The following is a 27,633-nucleotide window of genomic DNA, read 5'->3' as shown; positions in this document are numbered from 1 at the left end:
AATATTGAACTCTTGCATTCCATATGACAAAATCGGGAATATATACAGATGCAGCACGTGCACAGAATTGTGCACAGCGCGCGCACAGAACCGAAAATGCATTCCAAGCCTCCGCTAGCTTTCATTTGCCTTTTGTTACCATTTGTACTTTTCTCCCGTCCCTGTAGATTCAATTTTTGATGAATAAATACACTGCACTTCCTGCTGTACCTACATGAAAGACGACAAGCATACTTTCGCATAAGGTACGCAGTTGAGATCGGGGAGCTCGACCGGTCCATCCGAGACATAGAAAGCCTGGCCCGGGCCCGACCCAAGCCCAAGTAAGAGAATCTCCAAATGGCCCGAGCCCGGCCCGTGGGCTGGGCCGTGCCGGCTCCAGGCTTTCGGGCTAGCCCGAGCCGTGCACAGCTCTACTCCAGTATATATAGTCTGTTTTGTTCTGAAAATAAACCAGTTGGAAGTGTGTACTTGTTTACGTAGCTTCTGTGCATCCCTCGTCGTTTGTTGAGCCATATACAATTCTGCTAATTAATGACTACATGTATGTGTCGTTTATACTATACTGGCTACAATAAATCTCACACTCAAATCCTCGTAAGGAAAAGGCTTCCACTGTTGATGGCGGCAGAAAGATTTAATTTCAGTGGCAATTTTCTTTTGTACTGAATTACAATAGTGTGAAACAACTGAAAAAGTTCAAGTGTTCATTTCAAGTGCTGAAGTGCTCAAGAGCGTGAAACAAGTGTTTATTTCCTTCTTTACCTGTGCTATACCATTCAAGGTGCAATCATGTGAAGTAACCCAGTTTTCCAACATTTCACACGGCTATGTCATAATTTAGTTGGCATAGTATGTACGCAGAGTCAAATTTGATATGAGCTGCAGTGTCAGTGACTGTGGTTGAAGAGGCTTCAAGAATGCACGGCGGCATCAGCATACGAAAAATTGCAGAACTAAACACAGTTCCAATTACTGGTGTTTATTAAACCAATTTTTCGCACGTCGGAGCCACTGTGAAGTTTTGGAGACGCTTAGACCATGGACACCAGTGTTGCAGCTCATATTAAACACGACCGTACAGTGCTCAACAATCCAAATAGATTGCTTGAAGCACATGGCTGCTGGTGCTTTCTGCACCACCAGTGGGCACTGGGGTCACCAAGCTGATGCATCATGGTATACGATGAAAGCAAAAGCCTTTGTGATGAGTTATGACTGCATTTGGCCCCCCAGTGATAACTCAGCACCCACCAGCGGCGCACAAAGCACTGGCCACTATGCAGTTGAATCATCGCATTTACTTCTCTGAACACTGTACGTTGCAGGGTTAGTTAGGCCTTCCAGTTCACATTTGCTTCCACTAATGTCGGTTGTTCACTCCATTACCTTGGCGTCATCGACCGGTGCCACTTTGAAATCACTTTTACTCTAATACCACTGAAGATATCAAACATTATAACCCAACTTTAGGGTAATGGCGACATTGGGTTAAAAGAAATATGCTTCCACTAAAATTCTTTGCCGCAAGTGCCAGCACATGACAAACGTTATGAGTGCTCAAGAAACACTCGGGCAACTTTCATACAGGTAATTTAGGTGACCGAGAAGGTCGTGTGAGGAGGCTAGTTTCGTGCCACTGTCTAGAGAACAGCTATGGTAGAAAAAAAAAAACGAAGAGAGAATTTAGTGCAGTCCTTACACAAGCTCCTAAAAAGCAAAAATTTCTGGTGATAAGCAACAATAAAAATTTTGCAAATATGAAGCCGCCTCTGTTTGCACACACAAGGTACTAAAACAGGGTGTCTACCAACTTGACATTTCCGAATTCCCCAAGTCTTTCAGGTTTTCCCTACGTGTCATTGCAAAATTCCTTGAGTGACAAAGAACTTTGTTCTAGGTCAAAATGAGTTGACACTATATCGCCCAATGCCGTCATTCTCTAGTAAGCATGTTAAAGAATAAAAAACGACTTAGTCTAGTTTGAATAGTAAAGAGTAGTGTTTATTTTATTCAAAAAGGAAACATAAGGCTGGGGTTAGCAACGTGCAGAGCAAATAAAATATCTTCGAAAAAAATGGTAAATCCCATTGTAAATCAAGTCGAACATTCTCTATATATACGAATAAAAAGGAGATGCATACAGAAGCAAGTATTCTCGAATATGAGCTATTTCTATCAACTGATAGCAAGTGAATTAGCATGAGCCCCGAACTTTGTCACAAGTGAGATTCTCACTCAGCAGCTGGAAAGTCAACCTCAATTGTCCTGACATACTCTCAGCCCATGCACAATGCATCAGCGTTGCGTTTCACTGCTTTTAAGAGTTTATTTCGGTTTGGATGAGGGACACCTGCATCTCGGCATCAGCCCAACACCTTGCTTTTTGAGCTCAAGCTCCATGAAAGAAGCTTCCTTTCCCGTTCATTTCTGTTCTCGTCCTCCTTCCGCCACGTGTTCACGCCACGGACCATTTGAAGCAACCTCTTGTTGAGTTGTACAGTCAACGTCCGATTTTCCGGACTCCCTAAGGGCCGCGAAAACGTCTGAAAAATCGGGCAGTTCTAAAAAAATGAATGCTTGTCTTTTACTGCCCTTAAAGGCTCAAATCGCCATAGGCACATCCGAAAAAGCTCTGAAGGCCTTCCAGTACACTTATAAGGCATATCGTTGCTCGTACTGTGACAGGAGACGGCGGGCGCACGCGTATGTAATTAAGGAATACATAATGTGCCCCGTGAGAATTGCCCCCTCCCCACGCTTGTAATGCTTCACCGCAATACTTTTGCGTATGCTTCATCATGTAATATTACTGTACTGAGGCGAAGCTGACTTTCAGAACCTAGCATACGCGTTGTGCTTTCCAAGCTTCGAAGCCAATCGCGTGGAGCACAAACGCGGAGTCGGTGCCATTGCTGACAGCGGCGAATCTTTCAATGAAAAACGGCACAGAACGGCAAGAAGCTTAATAGAGAACGTTGAAGCAGCTAGGCCTAGCGTTGCCGCGGTGGTGGCTACGGCTGCCAGCGGATCTGCGCGCGATAGCGCCGGTTCGAGGCGGCAAGGTAATCAAAATAGCGGCGGTGGTGGCGGTGGCCTTGATTAATGCCGTTTCGAACCTGCGGTCACGACAAAAAATCCTGAAAAATCGGACGACGAAGGTTTTTACTACAGCCAGCATTACCACAATTTCCGTTCCCTTTCAACAAAATTACTGCTCATTTTCCCTGATAGAAACACTAATTTCCTGAGTCTTTCCCGAGTATTTCCAGACTATTAAAAATCCCTGAGAATTCCCGGTTTTCTCGGCTTTCCAGGTTGGTAGACACCCTGTAAAAGACCACTTGTCTCAATCTCTGCAACAGCCCCTTAAATTTAGCTGATATGGACGTGAAACGGCAGATGGGATAGCCCGCAAATATGTAAAGCCTTCTAGCTGGTACCGATTGTGCTAAACAGTGACAACTTACCTTGATAAATTAATTTCACAAAAAAATGTCCAAGAAAGCTACAAACAAATTTGGAGCAACACACATGGCACGTTGCTTATATTTGAACACTTTAAAAACGCGCACCTACATAATCAACTACATGACAAAAAAATACTTAGTTTTTCTTGGCAAACAAGGCTACCAAAAACACATAACTGGAATTTTTCCGGGGTCATAAATCCACTGTCCCCACAGTGTGACTAAAAGGGTTTATAAGAAACAAGCTCTTCAATGCAATGTAACGTTAAAAAAAAGAAAACTATGCATAAAGAAGAACAAAAAGAAAAAGACACTACAACAAATGGCAAAGTGCAAGTGCAACAGACGCATGCAGAACCCGCACCTTTAAACTCAGCCAGCAGCACTGACATGTCTCGAGAATTGAGACTGGTCGTTTGAGCAGTGGAAGCGTCTCTGCGTTGTTGCTTTTCTTTCGTGGTGTTCAGCAAGCCTTGACACGAAGCAAGCACAACATGCACAGGGGGGCGATGCAGGCGAGAAAGAACAGAAGCAGTGCATCATAAAGGAACAGACAACAAGCAAACATGGCATGCAAGCAAAGGGCACGCTCTCGGGAGCTCACTAAGTGGGTGCACACAAGCTGGGTTGACATTCTAAAAAACATATTAAACAAGTTCTGGGGTTTGACTTGCCAAAACTATGATCTGATTATGAGACATGCTGCAGTGGGAGGTTCTGGATTAATTATGATCATCTGGGGTTCTTACACGTGCACCTAAATTACAGTAGACTCTCTTTTAACGGAACCTCAAGCGACGAACGAAATTGGTTCCGCTTATCAGGAGTTCAATGTACAAGAGACAAAGCTGAATACAATTGCATGAATACAAAACCAACCAACGTACATCGGGAAGGTGTTCCATTAAAGTGGCAGTTCCATTCAAGAGATTTCCATTTATCGAGATTCCACTGTATAAGTACACGAATGCTACTTTGTGTTTCGCCCTCATTGAAATGCCTAGACGAAATTAGTCTAAAGGATGTAAAACTGGGCGCAGTGACGAGGGAACATCACATTGCTCAGGGGGAGAAACATTAATAAAAGAAAACACTAGGGATTAAATTTAGAAGTGTGCAAATACTTGAATATTCTATTTCGAATCGAATAGTGAATGATGGAGTAATTCAATTCGCAAATCAAATAACTACCATTTGATTTTGCGAATATTCAATGAAACATTCAGCTGTGGTTGGTGCCTTAACGCGCAGTGTTCCCATGGCGCGCATTCTCTGTCGGTACAAGGTTCGACCAGGTTGATGAGTCCGATCAAAATGGCTAAGCAGTGCATATGGAATGCACAAATGCATTTGGTAAGATCGGTCCAATTAGCTGCCGAAAGACATGCTGATCGTATACCCACTCATAGCAACATATCAGCAACAAGCTTTCCAAGAAGGCTTGTGGCTCACTATTAAATTGGTTGGAGGCAAATTTTCATCACGGCCACACCAGTGGGCACGCTGTTTAGCCCGTTAGGCCTAATCGAAGTTGCGTCATCGGGTATCGGCAACTAGTTACGGCTTTATAATGAATCAAAGCAAACCTTTTCACAGTGGTCACAAGACACTCAGAAAGTCGACAGACTGCCTCGGCAACGAAAGCGAGTGTACAGGATGACCATTCTTCACGGCGGCCACCATCTTTGTTGCGAAACACTGTGCGGTGGCCCCTCGTTCCGAACGCCACTCTTAGGCGCATGTCAGTCGCTTTTTGTAGGTCTGAGCAACCCACCGAATAATAGCTTTGAATTTACATGCAAGGCTCGAATGTGTCATGCGACCAGAATGCTGACCGCCCGGTTACACGGACACACGGACGGCAGACGGCAGACGGACACGGTCAGAAAAAAAAATGGTGAGAGGGGGAGCCATCGCACCAGCTTGCCATGGGCCTCCCGGTTTTGAGAACCTACGACAGGCAGCAAACGACGCCGAACCCAGCAGTGAAAAGGCACCCACTCCTTTTCGTCGGCACTGACAGTGGTCGACTCATGTTGCACCAATGACCGCGTGGAGCGGTGCCGAGTCATGTGACGAGTGGCCCCCACTTTTATCCGTCACACAGATTGGCCTTAACGAGCTTATGATAACCCACAAAAACCACCTGTAATAAAGGTGGAAAGAGCCTTGTTTTCTGGAAAAAATCTGGAAAGCAAACCTTTCTAAGCAATAGAAGATTGCCATTAAGTCCAGTTATAGCCCACTATTAAACTGAAAACCTCATTGGTATTCAGGACAACAAAGCTTTTCTATTTCTTCACCATGAAGGGGAAAAAGCACTTGATTCTACTTGAAAGACATTTTATCGATAAAAAAATATTTTCCAGACCTTTGTATACGAACTGAGTGGTTATTAGTGCAGTCATACTAATTTGGCGTTCCCTTTAATAAGAGTATTCCCATACTATACATTTCAATTCCTTGATAACTAAGTTAGTGATAGCAACATTCTTGTTACATAATGAGAGAAGATGCTTGAGCATGTGCAGCAAAGCATTTTTTGGCACAAATTTGTAAGGATAAATCTTTGTGTAAAATTTGTTGATAATCAATGTCCGGCTTATTTTTTTATTGATTTGATTAGATATTCGAATCGAAATTTACAATTCATTATTTGCACCACCCTTGTTTAACATGCCTGGAAACACAACAACAGCAAATAATGAACACATAAATCAGTAAATTATTAAAATAATAGGGCAGGCATGAGGACCACACAGGGCTGTGCTGATTGTCCTCCAGACTGTCTGAAATTTTTATACATATGTTTTGCACAGTCTAAGAGATAAACCAATAAACCTAGTTTTACATTTGTTCTGTCTCGATATGGGTTTGCATGAATACTTTGTTGTGGTTTGCAGGTACTGACTAGTTAAAACATAGTGCAGGCACGCTAACACAGACAGACACGAAAAAGCACATTTGACCAACATAAAATGCAGGCAACGCATGAGACAAGGTGCCTTTGTGGATCACGAGTATTATAGTGCTAGAGGCCGTAACCCCCAAAACAAACAAGGGATTTCAGTAATACTTCATTTGGGCCTAGTTGGTACATAATTCTGAACTTAACGTTACAGCGCCAACACCTAAGACGATCCACAAAAAGAAAGACACAACACACACTGGCACTGACTAACAACTTCTTTTTTTTCTTTCGTCGTCGATGCATATATATACCTAGGCCACACAACCGCGCAGGCGCAGAGAATACATTACTGACATCTGCCAGCTTATCTTATATGCAAACGTAGGAATTCAAATTCTGATGGGTGCAGGGTCAAAGATAAATAATTGCATTAGTGACACATCTTTGCCCCTGCACCCATCAGAATTTGAATTCTTACGTTTGCGTATAAGATAAGTTGGCAGATTTCAGTAATGTATTCTCTGCGCCTGCGCGTGTGGCCTAGGTATATATATGCATCGACGACGAAAGAAAAAAAAGAAGTTGTTAGTCAGTGCCAGTGTGTGTTGTGTCTTTCTTTTTGTGGATCATCTTAGGTGTTTGCGCTGTAACATTAAGTTCAGACAAACAAGGGAGCTTGCCTGTCCAGGTAATACACTACACCACACCAGACATGCGCGGGTTACAGAAAAAAAGTAATCAATTACAATTGCTTCTGTAAAAAGAAATCTGAACACCGATCATTGCACGGGGAAAAAAAAATCGAATTTTGACAACAAAATTCAGGGGTGCAATCATTATGTGAGTGCGATCATTATGCAAGTACATATGGTAGTCAGCTTGTGCTTGGTTGAGCAGGACTGCAGGATGTCGGCGATGACTTTAGAAAGAAATGTCCGACCATGGTCTGTAAGTAGTTGGTGTTGAGCACCACGCTGCAGAATCACGTTGCGTAAAAGAAAATCGGCGACACCTGTGGTGCAGCTTGTTGGAAGTGCTCTGGTGATGGCATAGCGTGTGGCGTAATCTGTCGCCACAGCGACCAACTTCTTGCCAGATTTGGACAGAGGGAAAGAGCCAAGTCCAAGCCAACATGAAATAATGGCTCCGAAGGAATGTCGAGCGGTTGAAGGCACCCAGCGGGAAGTGTCGATGGTGTTTTCCGGTGCTGGCATTTCTCCAATGCCGCAACGTTTTTCCCATGGAAAAGGCAAGGCCTGGCCAAAAGAAGCATTGGTGAATCCGGTCATAGGTGCGGGAGACGCCAAGGTGACCTGTCATTGGTAAATTGTGAAGTTCTTGGAGAACAGCTGACCGGAGGTGTTTGGGAATGATGAGGAGTAGGGCAGGACCATAGGGGCGTACATTGTGGCGGTACAATACACCATCCTGGAGAACAAACAGGTGAAGGGACGAATCAGAAGGCGAAGGTTCCAACCCATCAATGATGGCGCGCAAGGTGGCATCATGGGATTGCTCGTCAGCAACGTGTAGCAGCTGAGAAACGGAGAAAACGCAAGCGTCGGCATTGGGGTCAGGATCGGCGGGTGGTTCGTCCATTTGATAGCGCGATTAACAGACTGCATCTTGATGTAATCGGCGCAACTTGTGCACTACTGCATAGGAATATTCTTGCAGCCGCAGAGCTCAGCAAGCAAGCCAGCCGGTAGGATCCTTGAGTGAGAAAAGCCAGCAGAGTGCGTGGTGGTCCGTGATTACAGAGAAGTGCGTGCCATACAAGTACGGGCGGAATTTGGAAACTGCCTGGACGAGAGCCAGGCATTCACGGTCTGCAATTGAATAGTTGCACCCTGCTGCTGTAAGGAGGCGGCTAGCATAGGCGATAACACGATCTTGACCCTGTTGGCGCTGGGCTAAGACTGCTCCGATACTATGACCACTGACATTGGTACGCACATCTGTAGTAGAGGACGGGTCAAAGTGGTCCAGTATAGGTGGCGTGGTGAGAATGCTGGTGATCTGGGCGAACGCGGCAGTTTGACCGGGGCCCCACATAAACAGCACGTCCTTCTTCAGAAGCGCAGTAAGTGGTCGGGCAATCGCTGCGAAGTCCTTAACGAAGCGTCGAAGGTAGTAGCAGAGTCCTATAAAACTTTGAATGTCTTTGACAGAATGAGGTAGAGGAAAAGACGTGACAGCATGAATTTTCTCCGGGTCTGGTTGTATACCGGAAGTGTCGACGAGGTGGCCTAGCGCTGTAATCTGCTGACGACCGAAGTGACACTTCGATGAATTTAGTTGGAGCCCAGCCTCGCAGAAGACTTGAAGAACAGCTAATAAGCACTCAAGGTGTGTCTCAAATGTAGACGAAAATACGAGAATGTCGTCTAGGTAGCTGAGGCATGTTGACCATTTGAACCCTTAAAGCAAATAGTCCATCATACGTTCGAACGTTGCTGGAGCGTTGCATAGAACGAATGGCATAACTTTGAATTGATATAGACCATCAGGGGAGATGAACGCCGTCTTCTCTTTGTCCTTTTCATCCACAGAAATTTGTTAACAACCAGACCGAAGGTCTATTGATGAAAAGTATTTGGCACCGTGGAGACAATTGAGGGCGTTGTGAATGCGAGGCAAGGGGTAGATGTCTTTCTTGGTAATGCGGTTTAGATGACGATAATCTACACAGAAACTCCTTGTGCCATCTTTCTTTTCAACAAGTACCACGTTGACGCCCAAGGGCTCGACGAATGTTCAACAATACCTTTGGCAAGCATCTTGTTCACTTCATCTTGAATAACCTTACCCTCTGAAGCAGAAACTCGATATGGCCGGCGATGAATAGGAGAGGCATCACCAGTATTTATGTGATGCTTAACAATTGAAATCTGGCCAAATTGGCGATTGTTGAGGTCGAAGATGTCGTGATAGGAAATCGAAATGCGACACAGTGCAGCTGCTTGTTCGGGCAATTGGTCCGCAGCAATCATAGGACGAAATGTTGCGTCAGGGCAAATGACATCCTGTGGACATGGTGAAGAATCTGAGCAGATGTCTACTGAAAACGTCATGACGTGGTCATCTCCTATAGCACGCAGCGTTGCAACCGATGTGCCTTGGGGTAGAACTTCCTTTATCAGGCCAAAATTGACAATGGGCAGGCATGTCCAGTTGTTGGTGACGACGGAGTGGGGCACAGTGATATTGCGCATCAAAAGGACATCACAAACAGGTGTGGCGACGTAATCACCACTGGGCACAGGGAAAGATGATAGCAAATAGACGAAAGTCAAAGCTTTAGGGGGCACGCGGACGAAGGCTATCGTCCTAAAGTTGTTCGGCAGTTCGGCACGAATATGCACGAATAGAGGAAGTTCGAGGAAAAGGGTACCGGCAGAGCAGTTGATCAAAGCTGAATGCATCGTAAGAAAGTCGAGTCCGAGGATTAGGTCAGGGGACAATTGATCAGCACTGTAAAAAGAACAGGAAAGTGGCAGTCGGCAATACTTATACGGGAAGTACACATCCCAGTGACATCAACAGTGCTGCCATCAGCCACGTGTACGGCTCATGTAGTAGCAGGCGTGAGAACCTTCCTCAGTCGACAGCGGAGGTTACAACTCATTACGAATACGTGGGCTCCAGTATCTATTAACGCCGTCAAAGGGACACCATCGACGTGAACGTCAAGTAAGTTCTGGTTCATTAGGAGCGGCAATGGAGGATTTCGACACGACAAAGATAATGCCACACTATGCCCAGGAGCTGCATGGTACAGTCTTCCATCCGGGAGGGTCCATAATTGGTCGGCGACAAATAGCGGCGTGGCTGGGGCTGCGGGGACCGACGACGTTGAGGTGATGGAGAGCGAGCACGACGACTGTCATTGACGGATACGCCTGAGGTAGGAGGCATACGGCGAGGCGAGTAACGGGGTGGGTCGGCATATGGGCGAGGAAACGGGGAAAAGGAGCTCGAATATGGTGTCGTCGACGAAGTGCGGCAGTGGTGAGCGACGTGGCCAACGTGGAGGCAACGGAATCAAGTGGGCTTGTAGTCTGGAGTTCTCCACTCAGAAGGGTTGCGGTATCTGGGAGGGGAATACACATTGCCGTGAGGCTTAGCTGTTGGCACCAGTCGGGCATGAGGTCGCGAAACGGAGCAGGCACCAGGAAAACCAAGGTTTGCAAATTTTTGCCGCACAAGCGCCTGAATGAGAGAGATCGCTGGGGCTGGTTGGTCAATGGTGGGGTCAAGTGGGCGTGGATGGAACGGTGCAGGGCTTGTAGCCTCGAGGTCGCAGCGAACAATACGTGTGACGTGCTCATTTAAGGGTGGCAAAGTGGTAAGGCCGACGCAAGACGACATCGCAGCCGTGTTCAGGAGCCCGAAGAACTGTGGGATGACGTGGCGGCTTTTGGCGAGCTCAAAACGGCAGCATTCCTTGATAATGACATCGATGATGGACACATTGTTGAATACCAACAAGTTGAACGCGTTGTCCACGATCCCTTCGAGTATGTTGCTGACTTTGTCAACCTCGGCCACATTGTTGTCGACTTTTCGGCAAAGAGCAAGCACGTCTTGTATGTACGAGACATACGATTCAGTAGAAGACTGAACTCGGGTAGCAAGCTCTTTTCTAGCAGCCAGCTGCTGACCCATGGGATTTCCAAAGAGGTCGCTGAGCTTCTCCTTGAAAGCATCCCAGTTAGAGATCTCATCTTCGTGTGTCCGGAACCAGACACGAGGAGTTCCGCCCAAGTAGAATAGGATATTCGCTAGCATAATGGTAGGGTCCCAGCGGTTGTTTCGGCTAGCACGCTTATACAGGCTGAGCCAGTCCTCAACGTCAACATTATCTTGGCCGGAGAATATGCCAGGATCGCGGGGATTGGTAACCGTAAGGTACGTTGTTGTCGGGGTCGCAAGAGTAGAAGTAGACGAGGTGTCGTCATTGGGACCCATGGCGGACAGCAGGACGGTGCGGCCACTGCGGAGCTCCGTGGCGAGGATGGGGAATGGCACCTTCCACCAAAATGTTATGCAAATGAAGGATTAAGAACTGGAGATTACTTAAAAGTATATTTACAAAGGATAACTGCAGTGCTAGCCTGTTAAGCTGACAGCTCGAGAGCCAGAGAGCGTTCGTCGTCTTCGTCGGGGCGCCCACGTGCATCGTCCACAAGAAACAAGGAATATGCATCTATGAATATTTATATTTTTAATGATAGTCCTTTTATTTTCGTTTCCTTGATGGTGCTGCATGTGTTACCACTGTTAGCATAAGTAATTCACAAGTATAATTTAAGCCTTTATTTTAATTTATTACTATTTTTATAACTTTACTGTGGGAACTATTTGCTGGCTACTTGCATTGCAAGTATCTATTGGTGGCACTTTTGTTTTCTTACTTCTTTTGGTACTTTCATTCTGGGCCTCTGACAAAACAGAAATACATGGCACTGATGTCTGCAAGCACAAGGTGCAGAAGGGTGGAAATCTGGGCCAGTTGGTACATACTTGAAAGAAAAAACCAGTCAAAAACACAAAGGACAAAAGGAGAGGTTTACACCACAATGAGTCATTGTGGTGTGAACCTCTCCTCTTGTCCTTTGTGTTTTTTGACTGGTTTTTTCCTTCAAGCACAGCGTGGCCAGTAAAAAAATATACATTTGCATGCTAAGTCTGGAGCATGCACAACAACCCTTAAAATTCAAGCTAAGCAAAGCTAAATAACTTTCAGTCACACAATCTGGCACAGATGATTGCAATGCCAAAGAGAACATGCACTAGAAATTTTGTTACGGTTCGAAAAAATTGCCAGAGTTGCCGTTGAAAATAGAGTAGACAAAGTTGCTGGGTGTGTATTCAAGGGTTCCTGGCTCTCAAAGAAAGATGGCAAAGGCTGAGGCTTGCTTGTGAATACGGGGGTCTGTGGTTCACAGTTCGTCCACAATGTACCACGACAAGTGCAGTGGACAGGAGTACACAAGCATGGCACTGCTGAGAGGTAACCAGTGGAGCAGACATGTAACCATGCATTAAGCATATCTGGATTAACTCCAGAAATCCATAGCCAATCCACGGTGCAGTCCAACACACACACAAGGCAATGAGGTGGTTGAAACAAATTCTGAGAAATCTGAATTTTCAGTTAACTAGAATACGCAGCACATCTGCTAGGCTGAAGGATACCTGTATCATCTTGCCCTTTCTGGTAAAAATTTTACCTTTAAGGCAATCAGCTTATGTATTGTGCATTCATACAAAGAAAATAGAAAGAGAAAATACCTCTGAAAATTTCAGGAGTGTCTATTTTATCATGAATTATACAAATTAATTAGACTGTAGAGTGCTTATGGTTGTTCAAGCTTCCAAACTTACTGTCACAAATGAGCACTTGTAACAAATTACCGCACTAGAATTGTGCAAGGCAATTCTAGTGCAAATCAGTCTACGGGAACTCTAGTACTGTTAAAAATAATGATAATTTTTCTTGAACAGTAAAAGATATTTGCACGATAGCCCCACTTTATTTCTGCTTGAATTCTGCTGCAACAGTGAATTCCTTGCTCTAACTAATTCAACAGAACACATTAGTTGTTTGCCTGGTTTGCTTGCACCTTAAGTTTCACTTAGCAAAACCACTACAAGCATCCACAGCACCTTGCTTCTGTGACAATGGGGCCACGTAACAATAGTGGTTTTCCTTTTTTTTCTTTTATGAACCAGGTAGACAAAGAAGCTAGGTACTTAATGAACAATGTAGACAAGAAAGAATGTTAGCTTTTGCAAAATTTGAGCAAGAACAAAGCTGGTGTTAAAAAAAATTTGTTAAACTTGCTTGAGTGAGAACATAGGTCACTCACTCTCTTGAGCAATGCACTTTCACAGTCCTTTCCTCCCCTATACAGTTTTGTAGTGCAATGTAGACATATTGTAAGAAGTTGGGATCCCCAGAGCCTACCGATGAGTGCCTCAATGTCGAAGAAGAGCACGTGGCTGTCCTGATCCACGGGGTTGGTCCGGAGCCCCTGTATCATGAGCGGGTGCGCCCGGGAGCGAGCATGGGCGCTGTCGCCCACATCATGGCCCATTCCGTGCTGCAAGGCGAGCGGAAGCACAGTTAGATCGCAACAAATGGAGCGCCTTCCCTTTACGGGAATTCAAAGGTCACCTACGGCAATGAAATGCAACCTCAACACACTACTGGGGCTGCATTCTCAGTTGACTGCTTTCAGAGAGGCGTTTGCTTTGGCGTGACGCGGTGTCTGGCATAATGCCTCACCAGAATGATGGGCGTTTTGCACACAGGCTTTAGCTAACCAACTGGTAGCTGATGGTGAAATCCCTTACAGTGATTGACCCATGATACTGCCAGTCTATGGTTTCAGTTCCACCTTGTGGAACCATCCATGGTTCCAGTTCATTTCCACCTCAGATACTGGTTGCAGGTTGATGTCAATGTGCCAGATGTATCGCTAACACTGAAGAGACCGCCTTATTTGCGAAGTGCCACAGTACCTTGTTCTTTGGATTGCTATGCACTTTCTTTTGCTACCGTCTGTTCAAATGAGTCAAGTACTAGTCTGATACAAGTCAGTGCAGTCCAACTTCATCCTGCATGTCCTTTTAAGGTGGCAAAAGTGCTACCTTACGGCTCTCTTCTGACACCTGTGCCAATAGGTGCTAATTTTGTTTTGAGCAGACGTGCATGGATGTCGCAATTTCAGGGTAGTTGTATAATTCCCAACGATGCCTTGTCTTTCAGTCACAGTTCCTCCTATGGCCTTCTAATGGCCTTCCTTTGGCCTCCAGCATCAAGCTTTGAAGCTTCCTAATGCTGCTGCAGAAGTAACACAAAAAATAACACAGGGCAAAAAGGAGACCATGCACACAGGACAAGTGCTGTTCTGTGACAATTTCGCCCTGTGTCATTTCCACGCTACCCCTACGACAAAGCTTAACCATCCCCCAACAGTCAACACTGCTCAGCTCTGCCAAACCTCGCCAAGAGGAGTGATTTGCTCTTTAGAATGATTAATGAAAAATGAAGACTTCGCACACATGTCTTGGCAACCTAGCGATATTGAGTCCTTTCATTTAAAAAATGGTGGCGTGCCAGGTGCCACCACACTCATGCTTCTTATATAACTTCTTATGCAACTATTCAGGGTATTTCAGCAAACGCTTTGAAACTTTTTTAAAGGTTGCCTGTGGCAGGTAGCTCAATTCTAGTTTATGAGCCCGTCTACTCAAAGTGGTGGACACTACTTGCACAATAAATTGATATGCAAAATTGCCTAATTAACAAGAACTCACTCATTAACTTTGTAGCTAATTATCTATGACTCATATTGCAATTTACACATTCTAGCAGTGGACTTCGCAAGGCGGATCCACTTGGAACGAATTCTCAGGACGCCGCCAGTTTTGAGGTATAAATTCCCGAACTTTGTGGAAAAATGCACTGGCATTCCAATTACTTGTGCTTCACTGCATGAAATGATGTTTTGTTAAGAAATTAACTGGAACACCAATGCATACCGTCAGCCTCATGCAGGTGTTTGCCAAGAAGAGGGGGCTGGTGGAAAAGCTGGCTCGTAGCTTAGAGAGCTTGAAGCCACCGTCGTTGATGCTAGCTCGGCGCAGCATCAAACGAAAATAACATACTTTTGTTGCGCGAAGTGAATAAATACTGCGTGTTTTCTGCCCTTTCATTGCAATCTCTTGTAGTTCCGTTTTGGCAGGTAAGTGGGCGATCTCCCACTATTTCAGTTAAGGAGTACTACCGTTTAGTACGTACTTTTTCCGAGCTCCGGCCAACTACGGTTTAACGAGGTCTCACCGTATATCGTGGTCATGCACTCATTTTTATTAGACAACACACTCATTTCGACTTAGGTGGCACCGATCTCCAAAACATCTCTTGCTTAAGTTCACTGTGGTAAAGTTTACCCTCTTAATGCTACCTTTATTACTACCTAGGGCTTTTTGAAGACTGGCAGAGCTTGTTTACACTTTCGTATAAGTGCTCTGAGATTACAACAAGATATGCCTAAATGCCACGAGGTTGAAGAAGTTGCCTAGCACTGTGTGCCTGTTAGAGAGAGGGAGAGCAAACACTCGTCTCCACAACACAACAGTTGGTAACGAGTGAACCGTCTGCTGCCCACGCCTTTTCTCCCAGAGCATGCAGAGTGCCCAAGGTGTCTCAGACCTGGTGTCCGGGAGCAGGGTGGTGCGACGAGTGGTGCTGCTGCTGTAGGTGGTGCAGTCCGCGCTGGGCTGCGTGCCGAATGGCAGCCATGTTACGGTGGCGCAGACCCCGGAACAGATGCACTGCGGGGTTCGTCATACGCTCTCCTGGGTGGCCAGTGTATTCGTCGCACGCACTCAGAACCTCCTCTGCTGCCAGACCCTGCAGCACCCGGTCCAGGTGGCCTGCGCAACCAGACGCATCCTATGAGTACATTAAAGGGGCCCTGAAACACTTTTTCTTACTAATCATAGAATGGCCTCACTGTTAAAGGACGTCATCTCACGAATCTCCTGGCACAAAATTTTTTAGAATCCTTCAACTATAAGTGTAGTTATCGCACCGATACCCAGCTTTCTCCCTCCTTTTGTCTCTGCTACATCAAAAAGTAGGAGACACAAGGTACAATTCGGCGTCTGATATGGCATCCCACATGCTGGAACCAGAGTGTTTTGCAGTGCCGTAGCATTGCATAAGACACTCGGCGTGTGAAAGAAGTAGGAGATGCATTGTACGATTTGGCATCCAAGACAGCCTGCGACACGTCAGAAGGGCAGCTAGATCAGAGGCGTTTCACTGTGCTGTAGAACCGGATCAAACACCTGCGCGCTGAATTGTACCATCTGTCTCATACAATTTTGTCGCATGCTGGGCATCAGATTCGGCCCTATAGCACAGCAAAACGATTAGGATCTGGCTGCCATACCAGCGAGTCGAATGCCATTTCGGACACCGAATCGTAATGTGTGTCTGCTGCTTCACGGCAGCGAGTTCGGGGTGTGGTCATTACGTGAGGAGAATAACACAGCTTCAGATTGGAAAAGTGGGGGGGAGGGGGCGTCCATTACGCGAGTCCGCTCATTATGCAAGTAAATACTGTATATAAAGTCAAACCCTGACACAGTCGAACTCACTCATAACAATATTCAAGTGCCACGAACATTCCATTGTTATAACCGATAATTGTTACAACCGGGTTGCATGAAAAAATCAAAATAGGGGGACAGCACAGCTGATATGAGAAAACTATATATGTAGGTAGGGAGGCCAGTACCCCTCCCTACCACCTTCCTCCGCCTGGCTGCTGATTGTGTTCACTCGTTTAACTGCTTCCCGGGCGTCCCAATCACGTGTAACAAGCCGCGGCTGTCGGCATTAAAGAATGGCACTGCTATAACAACTGCAAAGAGGTGTCACAGGTGGCAAGCGATAGGCTAGCACCGCCGAGGCAACACTTTGGTGGCCCCAAAATGGGCCTTTTAAAAATTGCGAGAAGGCTGCCGTGGCAGCCTTCTCGCAATTTCTCGGCAGCCTTCTCGAGAAGGCTGCCGCAGCAGCCTGTCAGCTTGCGAAGTCCAGACGAAACGCTGAGAGATTGCCACAAGCATCTCACCACGTACTTCTCACTGGCTTGCACAAGAAAAGCCTATGTCCGTCAGCCATGCATGCTTTCTGCGAAGCTTGCCAACATCCTTCTCCAAGACATCCAAGCGCTCCACGTAGTGCAGCAGAAGGTTCCTCGCGAGAACGAAGCCCCGGAGGGACTTAATCATGCCGGGCCTCCTGCGAGGACAACGTTGAGGCAGCCTGCCCTACCGCAGCATCGCTGCCGTTGTCGCCATCACTATCCGATGCAAGCACGTTCGCAACGATCGTGTCATTGGTTAGAAGCACTTAGGTTTCCAAATCTATAGCCATGCGCTTTCTTTTCACCGGCAACGTCGTGCATTGCCGATGATTAACAGGCGGATCAGCCATCTTCCGTTTTGGCTGCGAGTCAAGCAAAGTTGAGAAACTGCGTGGCCAGGAATGACTCCGACACAACCAACAAAAACGAACACGAGCGATTAAGCTGTTCGCAGAACTGCATTGAATGAGGAGCCGGCGAGCAACATGTGAGTAATCTGCTTATGGTGAAGTTGGCACGGTCCATTTGTGTTTCAGAGGGTGGGGCAGTATAGAGCTATGGGCGCAGCCCATTCATGTTTGGAGGAGTGGAAGGGCGAAGGGCGAGAGCCGCGCGGCGACTGTTGGAGCAGCTGCCCATCGTGGATCGGCTCGAATTTCTTGTTTTTTTTTAAATCTTTTCAAGGATTTTGCATTTCACAACCTTTCGGCTCGGACACCCAGCAGCCAGACTTCATCGTTCTAACCGATGATACAGCATCGGGCATTGTAATGAGCAGGTTATTTCATCATGGAAAACAAATATAAAAGTTGACAGTGCAGCAACTTCTCATTATTATAACCAATATATTGTTAAAACCGCTATCGTTATAAGTGGTTTTGACTGTATATCGAACTTGAAGGGGATTGCAAAATAGTTCAATATGTCAATAATTTGACATATAGGATAAAGATTTTATAAAAAAAATTTGCGAGGGGATTTTACAGCTGTTCGTTATATACAATAATTTGTTATATCCGGGTTTGACTGCATTGTTGTTTTTCACCTGTCGTCATGCGGTTCTGCGTATGTTCTGTGGATATCGCGTGCAGTATAAAAGGCAAATTTTTAAGGCCAATTAAAACAGCTGGCAGAGGCACTCGTCTTGTCTATGCTTTTCTGTGTGCAAGTTCATTTGTGCCCCTTTTCTGATACATAAGTATCACCAACTAGCCCAACAGGTAATGCCACCATCATTGCCACAGAAAAATGATGTACAAGATCTTTCGAGACTCAGTCATAAGGTACAGTATAAATATTTATAGTTTAGCATCTACCTTTAAAGTAAGCATAATATACCACAAACTAAAAAGAATTGTTTCCAACATTTACTATGGTACTCAATTTCATGGTGAGAATGCTGTCTTCAGCATGAATCAGTTTGCCTTTTTTTTTGTAGAAAAGCAATGCTCATTAGATATTCTTTATAAACATTATTATTCCAGTAGTTTTAAACATGTTAACATGTTAGCACACCCTTTGAGTTGCAGAGAAAAAATTATTAATTTATTTGAATATGCTCAGTACAGCACAAAAAAATAAAAATGCGCTCATTTTATGTAGCGTCTTACTTCAACAGAATTGTAACAAACAAAAACCTAGCCTCCATCAGCGGGTCATAAGATGTGTTCTATACAGCGAACAGATGCCCTTGTCCTCACACATGAGTTTTCATGTCCACGATTCTGCTTTACTATATCTATTGATAGCACATTTTATGCTCTGTTAGCTATGTCTTTTTCATTTAGTTACATAATGTTCTGTTTGTTTGTTAATTTATGCAATTTAGCATTTCGCATGAAGTCTGTACTTTGCAGCTTAATGTTTAAACGTTATATGAGTTCCAAACGCAATGTACTCCGAGTTGATATTCTTAGTGCATCAGTTCTGCACTCACCAGTCGACTGCCCAGCCACACACACACACAAGCAGCTGTGCTTAAGTAGGCTTATCAAAATCTGTATGTACAGAAAATATTATTATTATTATTGCAGGCCTAGCAATGTTCCCTAAAAGGAAAGGCCTCTCCCAGCAATCTCCATTTGCACACCCACATAGAGGATGGAAAAAAAAGAAAAGAGACCAGGATTGAGTGTGACGTCAGGCAGCCAGCCTCGACAAGCCAAACTCCCCAGACGAAGCACTTCTCTTAAGGGCCTATTTGTGTGTTGGCTCTTGAAAAATAGGCCCTCCAAGGTTGCCAGGCCTTTCGAGGCATTATTTGGTTCGTGGTAGCTTTTACTAACACCCTCCTTACAATCTGCCCTCACCACTCTTCGCTTGAATCTCCTCCATCCATGTGATGAAAGCATGAAAAAACACAAATGTCTAAACATTGCGCAGTCATACTTTCTAATGTTTAAGCCAAGGATGCTGATCAAGTACAGAAATAAAGAAAAGAAAAAAAAGACATACCGGTGAGATAGAAAAGAAAGGAGAGGACACTAAAGGGAAAAGGAAGTTCAGCCATATATGAAGGTTCCCCCCCCCCACCTTAAGCAATACTGTGATGTGTGGTGCGCGACATGGTGCGGTGATCGGAACGGTCAGGAGCAGACGACACTGAGTGCACGCGCGCCGAGGTGGAAGAAGGAAAACAACGACGCCGAAGAGCGTCCGGCATGAGAACGCGCGGCGCATGAAACAACAAAAAGAAGAAAAGCAACCAATCAGAAAAGACCACGGGGAGTCAGGCAGCCAATCCGAGAATGCCGAATCGGCCAGACCAGAAGAAAAAGCATGGTGCGCTGGCAGAAAGTGCGGACACTCGAGGACACGCAGGGAGACGCCGGGGAGATGCCAGGAGAGTCCCAGGAAGCGACGGCAGGAGGAGGTCAACCACCGGAGCGGGCGTTGAAGACGGGCCATCGGGTTCCGGACCCGAGCCCACCAGGACTTCACCCGACCGGGGCCTCCTGCCAACCTGTTCCTGTGCGTCGCCCGTCTACCTGAGCGTGCCGCCAGCTCCTCAAGGCCGGTGAGCTTCTGCGCCAGTGGGCAGGACGAGAACAGTCGGGCTTCGGGCCCGAGTTCTAAGCCAGCTGCCCGGCCAGAATGCCGCCCTGTCTGTCGTGCCGCCTGCTGCCCGAGGCCGGCGTTCGAGCTTCTGCGCCCGTGGGCGAGACAAGAGCCGTCGGGCTACGGGCCCGAGCTCTACATCCAGCTGCCCGGCCAGAACGCTGCCGCCGTCTACTCCTGCCACCAAGCCGCCCGCTTTACCTCGCCTAGCCAGAGCTGGCGCGCTCATGTCGCTCGCCCGGTTGATCAGCTTGTACCGCGACCTATGGTGAGACCGGCGCCACTCCTTTCGCTAGCCTGTCGCCGCGTCGCCGCGTCAAGACTGTTACGCGTCCCTGCCCTCGTGGCAAGCCCGGACTCGCGTACTCGTTAACCGCATGCAAGCCACATGTGTGTTTCTATCTGCGATTATGCCTATTTGAGTGTTTGTTTTCTGTTTTCTATTTTCTTCTACTTATTCTAAGCTTTCTTTTGTTTCATTGAAAGTTTGTGTGTGTGTTCAAACCAACGGCTTTGTCCTCAATTGGGTTCTCGGAGGCTCCGCCTAAGAGAACCAACCGAACCATTGAGTACACGAACCTTTGCCCGATATTAGGGTCATCACAAATTCATCACATCACAAATAAGCCCCTTTTTAACAAGTTTTTCAGAAGAAAAACTGCCGCTAAGTGCGCGACATAGTTCACACATGCTCGGAACACTACAGTCATGGTCCGTTCACAAGAACTCACTGTACAGTTCACTGATCACGCAGATAAAACCGTCAAAGGAAAACACTAATTCAAAGAAAGTATAACAAGTGAAAAAGAAATGGTAGCGTCAAAGGCTATCACAGCACCCTATTGAAGAAAAAAACAATCAAGTCCAAGGTCACCATGTCCGAGGTCGCAAGTCCGAGAAAAGCCATGAGCGAACCATCGGCTCCTTTAGGTGATCCTTTCCCACATCAAGCGGACTAGACATCTATATTCTCGTTTAGAGTACACTGGCCCGTCCGTGGCCATAACGCTCCAGGCATTGATGTCTCTGCATGGTGTCGACCAAGTCACTGCCTGCGTTCTAAGGTAGGCAACGGTGTAATGAGTGGTTGCAGCATCAGTGTCAATGGTCAAACCACACACGAGTGCATAAGAAGACAAAAGATGTACTGAATCCTCAAAGCCCTGAGTTGATGTGGTACCCAGGCCTGAGCCCTTCCAAGTGCCCATAGTGTCACAAACAGTTTGTGTCGAGGGATGCAGTAACGACCCCTGAATACTTTTTGGGGAAACCAAACACGGTTCCACAGGAGCCCTGATATTTTCAGGTTCATCCTGATCATGATGCGAACCCTCCAACGTGCTATCTTTAGCCTGTAGGGGTTGCTCTGCTCTAACTTCATCAACCAGGCCCATGTACTGCAACTCGGAACCATGTGCGAGCCAGTCATCGCCTGCGCTGGTCTCGCGCAGCACCGGTTGAGATACGGAAGCGATATGCTTCTTGCTTCGTGAGCAAACATCAATATCTTTGCCTAAAATGGCATCATTACAAGTTGTCTCTCCTTGAGACCCTTTTTGCTCGCCAAGGCCTGACGTCATGTCGGAGGTAACCCTCGGGTCGCCCCTGCATTGCTGTGCTGCATCCTGAACAATGGAGCTCGTTCCTTCGCAGCAAGCCTCCGCGAGTGCCTCGATGCGAACGCGCACCCTGCGAAGCTCATCCTCCAGGCGTTCCCTCTCAGCTGCCTGTTCTGCAATTCGCCTGTGACGCTCCCTCTGAGCTTTCTCGCATATTAGCAACCATCTGTCTTGCACCCACTTGTTCAATTCTGCCCCATGTAAATCCAATCGCTGGGCCACGGTGGCTAAGTCGAACAAACTAATTTCGGGCTGTTTCTTGCCCACATATGCGCCCTCAGCCTCTGCGACTTTTAGCCGCAATTGTAAATTCTTTTCCTCCAATGCAAGTTCCTGCTTCTTGGCTTCGCGCTCCGCTGCCCGCTCTTTTCGCTCCGCTGCCCGTTCTTCTCGCGCCCGCGCTTCCTGCTCGTTCAACCATGCCCTCAACTCCGCACCTTCTAGCCCCATGCGCTTGGCTAAGGCTAACAAGTCTCGTGTGCTAGCCATAGTTCCTAGCCGCTAGAATAAAAAATATCCAAACGAACGGCTTTGTCCTGTCGCGGACGCCAATTTGTGATGACCCTAATATCGGGCAAAGGTTCGTGTACTCAATGGTTCGGTTAGTTCTCTTAGGCGGAGCCTCCGAGAACCCAATTGAGGACAAAGCCGTTGGTTTGAACACACACACAAACTTTCAATGAAACAAAAGAAAGCTTAGAACAAGTAGAAGAAAATAGAAAACAGAAAACAAACACTCAAATAGGCATAATCGCAGATAGAAACACACATGTGGCTTGCATGCGGTTAACGAGTACGCGAATCCGGGCTTGCCACGAGGGCAGGGACGCGTAACAGTCTTGACGCGGCGACGCGGCGACAGGCTAGCGAAAGGAGCGGCGCCGGTCTCACCATAGGTCGCGGTACAAGCTAATCGACCGGGCGAGCGACATGAGCGCGCCAGCTCTGGCTAGGCGAGGTAAAGCGGGCGGCTTGGTGGCAGGAGTAGACGGCGGCAGCGTTCTGGCCGGGCAGCTGGATGTAGAGCTCGGGCCCGTAGCCCGACGGCTCTTGTCTCGCCCACGGGCGCAGAAGCTCGAACGCCGGCCTCGGGCAGCAGGCGGCACGACAGACGGGGCGGCGTTCTGGCCGGGCAGCTGGCTTAGAACTCGGGCCCGAAGCCCGACTGTTCTCGTCCTGCCCACTGGCGCAGAAGCTCACCGGCCTTGAGGAGTTGGCGGCACGCTCAGGTAGACGGGCGACGCACAGGAACAGGTTGGCAGGAGGCCCCGGTCGGGTGAAGTCCTGGTGGGCTCGGGTCCGGAACCCGACGGCCCGTCTTCAACGCCCGCTCCGGTGGTTGACCTCCTCCTGCCGTCGCTTCCTGGGACTCTCCTGGCGTCTCCCCGGCGTCTCCCTGCGTGTCCTCGAGTGTCCGCACTTTCTGCCAGCGCACCATGCTTTTTCTTCTGGTCTGGCCGATTCGGCATTCTCGGATTGGCTGCCTGACTCCCCGTGGTCTTTTCCGATTGGTTGCTTTTCTTCTTTTTGTTGTTTCATGCGCCGCGCGTTCTCGTGCCGGACGCTCTTCGGCGTCGTTGTTTTCCTTCTTCCACCTCGGCGCGCGTGCACTCAGTGTCGTCTGCTCCTGACCGTTCCGATCACCGCACCATGTCGCGCACCACACATCATAAATACCCAGAATACCACTCCTAACATTAGATCAGGCTTGATAAACCAGAAGAGATGCAAGAACGAAAGACGGGTGGCGGAATCCGCCTTGAAGTTCCTGCACCAGCTCACTGTGACATCACAGACTTTGTCGACGTCTGCTCAAGTCTGGTTAATATTTTATCGCTGCATTCTAAAGGAGCCAAGTGCTGGACTTAGTGTCTCGGCCACTTACTGTACCACAATGGCCCCGCAGCCTCCACCATCGCAGCATTTCAACGACAAACAAAACCGGCCAAAATTAAGTTGGGTTTTCCATACTGCTGCCATTGTAAATAGTAGTGAAATTGATTTTACTGATGAAGTTAGTTTCCTTTTCAGACTGCCTCATTATTCAGACGTCCTAAGAACACTTACTGCACTACAGTGGCTAAGATACAACAAATGTGAGCTTCTGCGGCCCGTCACTCATACCGGTCTCCATCTGCCAGACGTAGACCGAGCCGTCCGAGCAGCCGACCACCATGAAGTCGTCGAAGGGTCGCCACTTGACCACGCCGACGGGGAACAGGTGCCGAGAGGCCAGCATGATGCACTTGCGTTCCTTCAGGCTCACCAGTGCCACCGAGTGGTCACTGGCCACACTGCAGATGCTCTGCAGCACTCGTGTCTGCACGCACGTGGAACACAGTTACGGGACGGTGAAAATTTACATCTTGCTGGCCACAAACTGGCAAAAGCTTGTGAAATTTCTGCATGCACACAAACACTTTGTTCAAGTCTAGTTGCTTTATTTCATCAGATGGTACTCAGTCAAACGGACTACAATTAGGGGTTGGCGTAACGGCAGAAATACTAGTAGAAACGCTGAAGGCGAGACTGAAACTCTTTACTAGGCAAACTTGTGCCCAGAAAACAAAGAAAGACTTGGGAGGATGCTTTTGCATGTGGTCGAATTGCTTATTTGACATTTTGAATAAATGTTGTTATGGTGAATAATAATATTAGCAGAAGGCATAGGTTACAGAGAGAACACATAGTACTATAACACTGCAGCCAAGGCTGGGACCAGTTGAAGCGCAACATCGATGCCAGTGCGACCTCATCATCTTCTTCCCCTAACATTGTTTCCTCTCGGCCCAAACCGCCATGTAACACCAACTCCCAGCGGCAGAAGAAGCATCTGAGCGCATTTTAGTGTGTTCGCTCAGTGCTCGAATGAAAGGGCTTTAGTCAGGGAACGTGCACAATATCAGTCACTGGTGAAACGAATGAAGACTCTGGAATCACTGGTGAAATTTCGTATGTTAATTCGGTCGCTTGGCACCGCAACCGGTAACGCACGGCATAGCACGAAAGCAGTTTCTTGCACAAGTCGACGTGGAGGCAGCCAGAGCAGGACAAGGAACCTACACTCCATCTCACAAGTTGTTCGCAGCGCTGTGGAAGCCGCAAAACTCCTTAGCCAATAGGAAGGCCAAACAACCTTTCAAGGTGTGTTCATCCGTGCCGCGTCATCTGCTCATCGTCACAATAATTCACGGCATACGACATGCATTCGTAAATGTCCTAACATGTCACACATCGCTGTAAATTATCATGTGCAAAGCAAAACTAAAACTCTCTAAGCGATCATGGGCAATGCAACATGCTCTGGCAGCGCACACAAATGCATAATGAGCGTAAAACATGCAGTCGACTTCTGTTAATTTGACTCCGGCAAGAACAAAGAAATTGGTTGAATTATCCCATGGTTGAATTAAACAAGAGGCAGAAAAAAAACATCAAAACACACACACCACTGATTTGTTTGGCAGCATTTGCCCCGATTGTAAATGTCCCTGTATTGAATGCCCCTTCACCTTTTATGGATTCAAAGTAGAAAACAAATGTAAACATTACATTAGAGCTCCTAAACAAAGTAGAAACTGAACATACACCTGATTTAATTGCAAGAAAAACGCAGTGTACCTCAGATTCTGGCAATAAGAAAAAGACTAAACCAGTGAATTTCTCCGTCACAGAATTGAGATTTATTTATTTAATATCCATCATTATCACAATCAGACAACACCTTATCGCTGTCTATGATAAAACACATGTTGTCTTCTGTACAGTACACAGTGGATTTGATATTCTGTCTTTATCAAACTCCGCAACAATCGCAAATGCGATGGTGGCCCATGCCTTCACTATAACCACTTCACTATTTCTTCCTGCTCAGCATGCAGATTTCTGAAACACCAGAAACATGTGACGCGTCTTGTTCTGTTGGCATCCATGGTCACCATCTTGTGATGGCAATGGTGATGTTGGCTAGGCTGGTTTTGAAGGTATTATAGGCTGTTGCTGACATAGTCTTGGTTTTCGTTTCTTATAATCTTAGAATTGTACCATGCAAGCAATCTTCAGACGAATTTCCAAGCAAAAAAAAAGAAGGTGCACGTTCGAACCAGGTAAATACTGTAATCATTCATTGTGAGCCACCATTTTCGTTGCAATATTTTCCTGGAGCAGGCCAAAAATAGGCGTCTTCGATGGGAAATGACAAATGTTCGACAAATTACATGTGCCCTAAGTGCCGCCAAGTCAAACACTGCCGCTACTGGAGTTGCCACTGTGTCACCATTAACGTCAGAGGTGCATGCGTGATGAGTGATGACCAGCCAAGACGGAATTATCTGGTGAAGGCTAATTTCAGGATTAAAACAACAAAAGTTGGGTCCCACAGGAATTTATGACCGCTGGCTGGAACTTTAGGTTGGTATCAAATCAACCAAAAGTTTGCAATAAAGAGACACTAAAGGCAAATATTAAGTCAAGCTAAAGTGATAGATTAGTGCTTGAGAATCTTGTACCTGATGCCTGGACAGAAGATAAGCCAGTAAGAAAAGAACACTTTCGAGAGTGCTTTCTTTAACTAGATGAAGCGGCGTCTTTATCTGCACTCAAGGTGGTCAATATAATGGCGCAAGCTTCACTGCTTTGCTGGTACATCACCGCACGACGTTACTAATGTGATATAACAAATCTCTAAGGCGTCAATATTGTCACGAGCAGGGCTTTAATAATCGAGAAACTGGGGTAAATGCAGGACATGATTAGGGACTCCCTCAGGACGTTCTAGCACTTGCCCGATGAGGAAAGCACTCCTCAGTTAAATTCTGTCACTAGCACTCAACCACTCGTTGCAAAAGCACCCTCATATTGTATTATAAGACGAAGTAAAATGCTACTTATTCAGTTCCATTTCATCTTTAGAAAAAACTCTTGACAACGACACAGGCAGTCGAAAGTTTTAGTTTTCGCTTGACTCCGCGATGCCCACGCTTTCGCGTTTCAGCACTTTTGTTATCGCGTAGTGCTGCACTGGTTTAGCTGGCTCGCGAAACTCGCACAAACTGCAAGCAGCTGAGAATTCAACTTCTACGTGATGTTGCGGGATGTCCAAACGGTCTACGCCACTTGACCAAAAAGCAGCTATGGCGGCGAATCCACCTCGGTGTCTTGGCTCAGTGCCATCGTCTGTCGGGCACCGTTTTACTCACTGGCGGCAGCAAAGGGTGGTGAGGGCGTACGCAACGTCACCACTCCGCCGGTTGGGTGGTGGGAGATTTGAATTTCAAGAAAGGTATTCGGACCCTTCAGATGCAATTTTTTCATAAACTAAGTACCTTCTTGGCACGAAACATGCGTTGCAAGGTTTCTGGAATAGTACTTACACAGTCCACATCGACTTATTATTTGCCTTTAGTGTCGCTTTAACCAAAGTCGAATTAACAAAAGTATACTGTCAGTGGAGTTGGCATCGGGAAAGAGCAGGGAGTCAGAGAGGCAGGAATGGGTCATGGCCAAAGAATAAATAGAAGGGAGAGTAATCGGGGGAGTAACCATGAAGAGTTGAAGGCAAACATCACAGATGCCAAAGTGCAGTCCCAATCCTGGCGAACACTGGAGGGGCACACAGAGAGCATGTCCGTGAGTGTGCGGTTGAGTTGCTCAGTAAGTCTGTCTGTGTGTGGATGGTAAACTGCAGCAAATTTGTGAGATGCAGAGCAAGAGCAGAGAATGCCGTCGCCAACTTTGTAAAGAAAACAGTGGCCAGGATCAGAGAGTAGTTAACGAGGAGAACCACGGTGCAAGGTCATTGGGAAGAGGGAATCGGCGTCTTCAGTTGCCCAATTGGTAGGAAGGCATTCTCTACGTACATACCCTCTCGTAAATATTAATCTCCATAACAACATGAAACGCCC

General features: G+C 46.8%; 1 protein-coding gene across 1 annotated transcript in view; it reads right to left on the bottom strand.

Annotated features, from left to right (window-relative positions):
• The window catches only part of Rbcn-3B (WD repeat-containing protein Rbcn-3B), a 192,011-nt gene that overhangs the window by 103,422 nt on the left and 60,956 nt on the right, over positions 1-27,633 (bottom strand). The window contains exons 15-17 of the mRNA XM_075693751.1: positions 23,855-24,050; positions 15,608-15,831; positions 13,355-13,490 (exon numbers count right to left, since the gene is read on the bottom strand). Of these exons, the coding sequence (XP_075549866.1) occupies positions 13,355-13,490; positions 15,608-15,831; positions 23,855-24,050 (556 nt within the window). The remainder of the gene's footprint in view (positions 1-13,354; positions 13,491-15,607; positions 15,832-23,854; positions 24,051-27,633) is intronic.

Source organism: Dermacentor variabilis, chromosome 5 (genome assembly GCF_050947875.1).
Source record: "Dermacentor variabilis isolate Ectoservices chromosome 5, ASM5094787v1, whole genome shotgun sequence".
NCBI classification, from domain to species: domain Eukaryota; kingdom Metazoa; phylum Arthropoda; class Arachnida; order Ixodida; family Ixodidae; genus Dermacentor; species Dermacentor variabilis.
Note: the sequence above shows the minus strand (reverse complement) of the source record. Positions and strands in the feature narration are given on the sequence as shown.